This window comes from Abramis brama (genome assembly GCF_963993115.1).
Source record: "Abramis brama genome assembly, chromosome: 7".
Classification (NCBI taxonomy): Eukaryota; Metazoa; Chordata; class Actinopteri; order Cypriniformes; family Leuciscidae; genus Abramis; species Abramis brama.
This window is the reverse complement of record NC_139969.1, coordinates 542,101-552,100: the sequence shown is the minus strand read 5'-3', so window position 1 is coordinate 552,100 and position 10,000 is coordinate 542,101. Positions and strand designations below refer to the sequence as shown.

General features: G+C 36.9%; 1 protein-coding gene across 1 annotated transcript in view; it reads left to right on the top strand.

The window, feature by feature from the left end:
- The window catches only part of LOC311087133 (inositol-3-phosphate synthase 1-A-like), a 17,506-nt gene that overhangs the window by 543 nt on the left and 6,963 nt on the right, over window positions 1–10,000 (top strand). The window contains exons 3-4 of the mRNA XM_084120390.1: window positions 8,583–8,744; window positions 8,939–9,068. Of these exons, the coding sequence (XP_083976516.1) occupies window positions 8,583–8,744; window positions 8,939–9,068 (292 nt within the window). The remainder of the gene's footprint in view (window positions 1–8,582; window positions 8,745–8,938; window positions 9,069–10,000) is intronic.

Here is a 10,000-nt window from a genome sequence, read left to right as displayed (position 1 = left end):
TCATCTCTCACAGGGAACGGGCGTTCTCTTAAAGTTCTCTTAAAGGGCCAGCTCACTCAAAAATCCTGTCATCATTTACTCACCCTCAAGTTGTTCCAAACCTGTACGACTTTATTTTTCTGTTGAGTACAAAAGAAGATATTTTGAAGAATGTGGGTAGCCAAACAATTGTTAGTCCCCATTGACTTTAGTATTTTTTAGCATTCGTTTTTATACTAAGGAAGTTAATGGGGACCAGCAACTGTTTAGTTCACAAAAATAGGGAATGAACAAGTTATATAGTACGCGCGATTTAGTAAAATGAGGGAATGAATTATTATATCATCCGCAAGATTTAGTAAAATGAGGAAACTAATTATATTGTGTGCACGATTTAGTAAAACGATGGAACAAATTATTATATTGTGCGCAAGATTTAGTAAAATGAGAAAACTAATTATATTGTGTGCACGATTTAGTAAAACGAGGGAGCGAATTATATCATGCACACAATTTAGTAAAATGAGGGAGCGAATTAAATCACGCACACAATTTAGTAAAACGAGGGAGCGAATTAAATCACGCACACAATTTAGTAAAACGAGGGAGCGAATTATATCGTGCACACAATTTAGTAAAACGAGGGAACGAATTATTATATCGTGCACACAATTTAGTAAAACGAGGGAGCGAATTAAATCACGCACACAATTTAGTAAAACGAGGGAGCGAATTAAATCACGCACACAATTTAGTAAAACGAGGGAACGAATTATTATATCATGCACACAATTTAGTAAAACGAGGGAGTGAATTATATCGTGCACACAATTTAGTAAAACGAGGGAGCGAATTATATCGTGCACACAATTTAGTAAAACGAGGGAGTGAATTATATCGTGCACACAATTTAGTAAAACGAGGGAGTGAATTATATCGTGCACACAATTTAGTAAAACGAGGGAACGAATTATTATATCATGCACACAATTTAGTAAAACGAGGGAGTGAATTATATCGTGCACACAATTTAGTAAAACGAGGGAGTGAATTAAATCACGCACACAATTTAGTAAAACGAGGGAGCGAATTATATCGTGCACACAATTTAGTAAAACGAGGGAACGAATTATTATATCATGCACACAATTTAGTAAAACGAGGGAGTGAATTATATCGTGCACACAATTTAGTAAAACGAGGGAGCGAATTATATCGTGCACACAATTTAGTAAAACGAGGGAACGAATTATTATATCACGCACACAATTTAGTAAAACGAGGGAGTGAATTATATCGTGCACACAATTTAGTAAAACGAGGGAGCGAATTAAATCACGCACACAATTTAGTAAAACGAGGGAGTGAATTATATCGTGCACACAATTTAGTAAAACGAGGGAACGAATTATATCGTGCACACAATTTAGTAAAACGAGGGAACGAATTATATCGTGCACACAATTTAGTAAAACGAGGGAGCGAATTATATCGTGCACACAATTTAGTAAAACGAGGGAGCGAATTATATCGTGCACACAATTTAGTAAAACGAGGGAACGAATTATTATATCACGCACACAATTTAGTAAAACGAGGGAGTGAATTATATCGTGCACACAATTTAGTAAAACGAGGGAGCGAATTAAATCACGCACACAATTTAGTAAAACGAGGGAGTGAATTATATCGTGCACACAATTTAGTAAAACGAGGGAACGAATTATATCGTGCACACAATTTAGTAAAACGAGGGAACGAATTATATCGTGCACACAATTTAGTAAAACGAGGGAGCGAATTATATCGTGCACACAATTTAGTAAAACGAGGGAGCGAATTATATCGTGCACACAATTTAGTAAAACGAGGGAACGAATTATTATATCACGCACACAATTTAGTAAAACGAGGGAGCGAATTATATCGTGCACACAATTTAGTAAAACGAGGGAGCGAATTAAATCACGCACACAATTTAGTAAAACGAGGGAGCGAATTAAATCACGCACACAATTTAGTAAAACGAGGGAGCGAATTATATCGTGCACACAATTTAGTAAAACGAGGGAACGAATTATTATATCATGCACACAATTTAGTAAAACGAGGGAGCGAATTATATCGTGCACACAATTTAGTAAAACGAGGGAGCGAATTAAATCACGCACACAATTTAGTAAAACGAGGGAGTGAATTATATTGTGCACACAATTTAGTAAAACGAGGGAGCGAATTATATCGTGCACACAATTTAGTAAAACGAGGGAACGAATTATTATATCATGCACACAATTTAGTAAAACGAGGGAGCGAATTATATCGTGCACACAATTTAGTAAAACGAGGGAGCGAATTAAATCACGCACACAATTTAGTAAAACGAGGGAACGAATTATTATATCATGCACACAATTTAGTAAACGAGGGAGTGAATTATATCGTGCACACAATTTAGTAAAACGAGGGAGCGAATTAAATCACGCACACAATTTTAATAAAACGAGGGAGCGAATTATATCGTGCACACAATTTAGTAAAACGAGGGAGCGAATTAAATCACGCACACAATTTAGTAAAACGAGGGAGTGAATTATATTGTGCACACAATTTAGTAAAACGAGGGAGCGAATTATATCGTGCACACAATTTAGTAAAACGAGGGAACGAATTATTATATCATGCACACAATTTAGTAAAACGAGGGAGTGAATTATATTGTGCACACAATTTAGTAAAACGAGGGAGCGAATTATATCGTGCACACAATTTAGTAAAATGAGGGAACGAATTATTATATCATGCACACAATTTAGTAAAACGAGGGAACGAATTATATCGTGCACACAATTTAGTAAAACGAGGGAGCGAATTATATCGTGCACACAATTTAGTAAAACGAGGGAACGAATTATATCATGCACACAATTTAGTAAAACGAGGGAGTGAATTATATCGTGCACACAATTTAGTAAAACGAGGGAGCGAATTAAATCACGCACACAATTTAGTAAAACGAGGGAACGAATTATATCGTGCACACAATTTAGTAAAACGAGGGAGCGAATTAAATCACGCACACAATTTAGTAAAACGAGGGAACGAATTATATCGTGCACACAATTTAGTAAAACGAGGGAGCGAATTAAATCACGCACACAATTTAGTAAAACGAGGGAACGAATTATATCGTGCACACAATTTAGTAAAACGAGGGAGCGAATTAAATCACGCACACAATTTAGTAAAACGAGGGAACGAATTATATCGTGCACACAATTTAGTAAAACGAGGGAGTGAATTATATCGTGCACACAATTTAGTAAAACGAGGGAGTGAATTATATCGTGCACACAATTTAGTAAAACGAGGGAGCGAATTAAATCACGCACACAATTTAGTAAAACGAGGGAGTGAATTAAATCACGCACACAATTTAGTAAAACGAGGGAGTGAATTATATTGTGCACACAATTTAGTAAAACGAGGGAGTGAATTATATTGTGCACACAATTTAGTAAAACGAGGGAGTGAATTATATCGTGCACACAATTTAGTAAAACGAGGGAGTGAATTATATCGTGCACACAATTTAGTAAAACGAGGGAGCGAATTAAATCACGCACACAATTTAGTAAAACGAGGGAGTGAATTAAATCACGCACACAATTTAGTAAAACGAGGGAGTGAATTATATCGTGCACACAATTTAGTAAAACGAGGGAACGAATTATACCGTGCACACAATTTAGTAAAACGAGGGAGCGAATTAAATCACGCACACAATTTAGTAAAACGAGGGAGTGAATTATATTGTGCACACAATTTAGTAAAACGAGGGAGAGAATTATATCGTGCACACAATTTAGTAAAACGAGGGAGTGAATTATATTGTGCACACAATTTAGTAAAACGAGGGAGCGAATTATATCGTGCACACAATTTAGTAAAACGAGGGAACGAATTATTATATCATGCACACAATTTAGTAAAACGAGGGAACGAATTAAATCACGCACACAATTTAGTAAAACGAGGGAACGAATTATATCGTGCACACAATTTAGTAAAACAAAGGAACGAATTATATCATGCACACAATTTAGTAAAACGAGGGAGCGAATTATATCGTGCACACAATTTAGTAAAATGAGGGAACGAATTATATTGCGCACACAATTTAGTAAAACAAAGGAACGAATTATATCGTGCACACAATTTAGTAAAACGAGGGAGCGAATTATATCGTGCACACAATTTAGTAAAACGAGGGAGCGAATTAAATCACGCACACAATTTAGTAAAACGAGGGAGCGAATTATATCGTGCACACAATTTAGTAAAACGAGGGAGCGAATTATATCGTGCACACAATTTAGTAAAACGAGGGAGTGAATTAAATCACGCACACAATTTAGTAAAACGAGGGAGCGAATTATATCGTGCACACAATTTAGTAAAACGAGGGAGCGAATTATATCGTGCACACAATTTAGTAAAACGAGGGAGCGAATAATATCGTGCACACAATTTAGTAAAACGAGGGAACGAATTATATCGTGCACACAATTTAGTAAAACGAGGGAACGAATTATATCGTGCACACAATTTAGTAAAACGAGGGAACGAATTATATCGTGCACACAATTTAGTAAAACGAGGGAACGAATTATATCGTGCACACAATTTAGTAAAACAAAGGAACGAATTATATCATGCACACAATTTAGTAAAACGAGGGAGCGAATTATATCGTGCACACAATTTAGTAAAACGAGGGAGCGAATTATATCGTGCACACAATTTAGTAAAACGAGGGAGTGAATTATATCATGCACACAATTTAGTAAAACAAAGGAACGAATTATATCGTGCACACAATTTAGTAAAACGAGGGAGCGAATTATATCGTGCACACAATTTAGTAAAACAAAGGAACGAATTATATCGTGCACACAATTTAGTAAAACAAAGGAACGAATTATATTGTGCACACAATTTAGTAAAACGAGGGAGCGAATTATATCGTGCACACAATTTAGTAAAACGAGGGAACGAATTATTATATCGTGCACACAATTTAGTAAACGAGGGAGCGAATTATATTGCACACACAATTTAGTAAAACGGGGAACGAATTATATCGTGCACACAATTTAGTAAAACGAGGGAGCGAATTATATTGCACACACAATTTAGTAAAACGGGGAACGAATTATATCGTGCACGCGATTTACTAAAACGAGGGAGCGAATTATATTGCACACACGATTTAGTAAAACGAGGGAACGAATTATATTGCACACACGATTTAGTAAAACGAGGGAACGAATTATATCGTGCACATGATTTAGTAAAATGAGGGAACGAATTATATCGTGCACATGATTTAGTAAAATGAGGGAGCGAATTATATCGTGCACATGATTTAGTAAAACGAGGGAGCGAATTATATCGTGCACATGATTTAGTAAAATGAGGGAGGGAATTATATTGTACACACGATTTAGTAAAACGAGGGAACGAATTATATCGTGCACATGATTTAGTAAAACGAGGGAGCGAATTATATCGTGCACATGATTTAGTAAAATGAGGGAGCGAATTATATTGTGCACACGATTTAGTAAAACGAGGGAGCGAATTATATCGTGCACATGATTTAGTAAAACGAGGGAACGAATTATATTGCGTACACGATTTAGTAAAACGAGGGAGCGAATTATATCGTGCACATGATTTAGTAAAATGAGGGAGCGAATTATATCGTGCACACAATTTAGTAAAACGAGGGAGCGAATTATATTGCGCACGCGATTTACTAAAATGAGGGAACGAATTATATCATGAATGCGATTTACTAAAACGAGGGAGTGAATTATATTGCGCACACGATTTACTAAAATGAGGGAGCGAATTATATTGCACACACAATTGAGTAAAACGAGGGAACGAATTATATCGTGCACACAATTTAGTAAATCGAGGGAGCGAATTATATCGTACACACGATTTAGTAAAACGAGGGAACGAATTATATCGTGCACACAATTTAGTAAAACGAGGGAACGAATTATATCATGCACGTGATTTACTAAAACGAGGGAACGAATTATATCGTGCACACAATTTAGTAAAACGAGGGAACGAATTATATCATGCACGTGATTTACTAAAACGAGGGAGTGAATTATATTGCGCACACGATTTAGTAAAACGAGGGAGCGAATTATATTGTGCACATGATTTAGTAAAATGAGGGAGCGAATTATATCGTGCACACAATTTAGTAAAACGAGGGAACGAATTATATTGCGCACGCGATTTACTAAAACGAGGGAGTGAATTATATTGCGCACACGATTTAGTAAAACGAGGGAGTGAATTATATCGTGCACACAATTTAGTAAAACGAGGGAACGAATTATTATATCACGCACACAATTTAGTAAAACGAGGGAACGAATTATATTGCGCACACGATTTAGTAAAACGAGGGAGCGAATTATATTGCGCACACGATTTAGTAAAACGAGGGAACGAATTATATCGTGCACACAATTTAGTAAAACGAGGGAACGAATTATATTGCGCACACGATTTAGTAAAACGAGGGAACGAATTATATTGCGCACACGATTTAGTAAAACGAGGGAACGAATTATATCGTGCACACAATTTAGTAAAATGAGGGAACGAATTATATTGCGCACACGATTTAGTAAAACGAGGGAACGAATTATATTGCGCACACGATTTAGTAAAACGAGGGAACGAATTATATCGTGCACACAATTTAGTAAAATGAGGGAACGAATTATATCGTGCACACAATTTAGTAAAATGAGGGAACGAATTATATTGCTCACACGATTTAGTAAAACGAGGGAACGAATTATATTGCTCACATGATTTAGTAAAACGAGGAAGCGAATTATATCGTGCACACGATTTAGTAAAACGAGGGAACGAATTATATCGTGCACACAATTTAGTAAAACGAGGGAACGAATTATATTGCACACAATTTAGTAAAACGAGGAAGCGAATTATATCGTGCACACAATTTAGTAAAACGAGGGAACGAATTATATCGTGCACACAATTTAGTAAAACGAGGGAACGAATTATATCGTGCACACAATTTAGTTAAACGAGGGAACGAATTATATCGTGCACACAATTTAGTAAAACGAGGAAGCGAATTATATCGTGCACACAATTTAGTAAAACGAGGGAACGAATTATATCGTGCACACAATTTAGTAAAACGAGGGAGCGAATTATATTGCGCACACGATTTAGTAAAACGAGGGAACGAATTATATCGTGCACACGATTTAGTAAAATGAGGGAACAAATTATATTGCACACACACGATTGAATAAAACGAGGGAACGAATTATTTTATCATGCATGTGATTTAGAAAAATTAGAGAACGAATTATATTGTGCGCACAATTTAGTAAAACGAGGGAATAAATTGTTGTATAGTAGGGGAATTACAGTTAAAGCACATAAAGAAACCAGTAAGCTCAATGAAGACCAGGAGTAAAAATTCAAGTTCAAGTTCTCCACACTTCTAGAGGCCATAGAAAATGAGAAGGAGGATCCAGCCTCGAACTAACAAGATTCACAAACACTAGGACTATACGAACATGGTATTCTGTTCTTTTTGCAAATTAGACATTATCTTCTCTTCTATATACGAGACATAACATTCGCAAGGACTCTTCTCATCTGGGAGACTCTGTTCTTTGTCACATGCCTCGAAAAATAATAAACAACAATATCTTTTCCATTCAAGGCTGAGTTTTTGTCAGGACTTCACTGGAACTGATACAAACTTCTACACATGATTCACTGCCATAGTTTAACATAGTGACAAATTATGCTATAAATCCTGAAAAGAATTACGGTGTTAGAATATACTGGTAACACTTTACAATAAGGTTCATTAGTTAAAATTAGTTCATATATTAACTAACATGAACTAACAATGAGCAATACATTTGTTACTATATTAGTTAATCTAGGTAATATTAGTTATTAAAAATACAGCTGTTCATTGTTTGTTCATGTTAGTTCACAGTGCATTTACTAATGAAAACAAATACAACCTTTGATTTTAGTAATGTATTGGGAAATGTTGAAATTAATATTAACTAAGATTAATAAATATAGAAGTATTGTTCATTCTTAGTTAAGGTAGTTAACTAATGTTAAAGGTGCTGTATGCAACTTTCACTCTACTAAAGCATAAAAATACCATAATATGTTATTAAGCCAGTTATTTTACTTTGAAATGTGTGTTTCCAGGCTGGAATGTTTGTTTTTGTTTTGGTCTGTGATATTGCATGTTGGTAATTCTCATTGTCCATTGCGCTCGTTCCTGTTGCGTGTCTCAAACTGGCGACTCGTGAGTGTCGAGTCTGAGGAGGCGGGGAAACAGCGATCTCTGATATTTTGAATTGGACTGCAGTACCTATGTCCACCACTAGCTGTCAATCTTACAGACTGCACCTTTAACTAATGAACCTTATTGTAAAGTGTTACCAACATATTTTTGTTAGCTGTGACTTTTAAATGTGCGTGTTGTTCAGGTGACGCCGTCCAGCACCGAGTTCACCTTCCGCACGGAGAGGACGGTTCCCAGACTGGGAGTGATGCTGGTGGGATGGGGTGGGAATAACGGGACCACGGTCACTGCTGCTGTCCTGGCCAACAAACTGGGCCTGACCTGGAAAACCAAGACCGGTGTGAAGGTACAATTCAATTCAATTCACATTTATTTGTATACTACAGAAATAACCCTAACCCAACAACATGGAGCGAATGCAATATTAATCCAGTATTACGGTGGAAGAAAAGACGTGGGTAACAAGGTCCCATTAATAAACGTTAGTTTGTTCAAGTATTTAGTAATCTCTGTAAATATCTTGTATTGTCCTTCTTTCAGAAAGCGAATTACTACGGCTCACTGCTGGAATCTTCCACGGTGTGTTTGGGATCGGGACCTGACGGAGAGGTTTACGTTCCCTTCCGAGATCTGCTGCCGATGGTGCATCCCAATGACATCGTATTCGACGGTAAACACAGCGATAAAGAACATTCGATGAAGGTCGTTTTGAGCCGGTCATTGGCCCCTATTTTAACGATCTAAGCTCATGGTCTAAAGCAAGTGCACTTAGGGCGTCCGAATCCACTTTTGCTAGTTTAACCACGGGACAAATGGGCGGCGCTCCCGGCGCATGGTCTAAAAGAGACGTCTCTATTCTCTTAATGAGTAAAGGGTGTGTTTTGTCTCTATTCTCTTAATGAGTAAAGGGTGTGTTTTGGGCGTGATGTGAAATAAACCAATCAGAGTCTCGTCTCACATTCCCTTTAAAAGCCAGTTGCGCTCGCACCATGGCGGATTCGCTATTTACACGGCGGAATTAGAGAGCGGAAAAACAAAACACTTCTCTAGCGAGAGAACGGATCTGCTTGTGCTTGAGGTTAAAGCTGTGTGTGTGTGTGTGTGTGTGTGTGTGTGTGTGTGTGTGTGTGTGAGAGGTTAAAGCTCAAGCAGGCCATCTACGGGACAAGCCGGATTTACCATATCTTTATGTACACAATATTAATACTTATTAATAATAATAATAATAATACTTTTACATTGTAATCCTTTTATTTTTAATATTTGGCATGTTTGTGTGCCGCTGTGCGTCCCTGTGTGTGTAATAAGCAGAGTGTGTATAATAAGCAGAGTGTGTGTAATAAACAGAGTTTACGCGCATTGTTGGACCCGCCTATATGCTCACATTACTAACACGCCTTTTAAATAAAAAATGTAATAATATTGGGCCATTGACTTTAGCCCAGGGTTCAGTCGGTCAGTGTATTTCAGTTCCTCTAAATAGCAACGCTCCATCAATGCTCCTGAACACACACTCGTTCTCAGACCAGCAGCTCATGCACACAGATGAGCGCAAATGCATTTGATATTTAAACATCGTGGCGCAGGACGTGAAAATGAAAA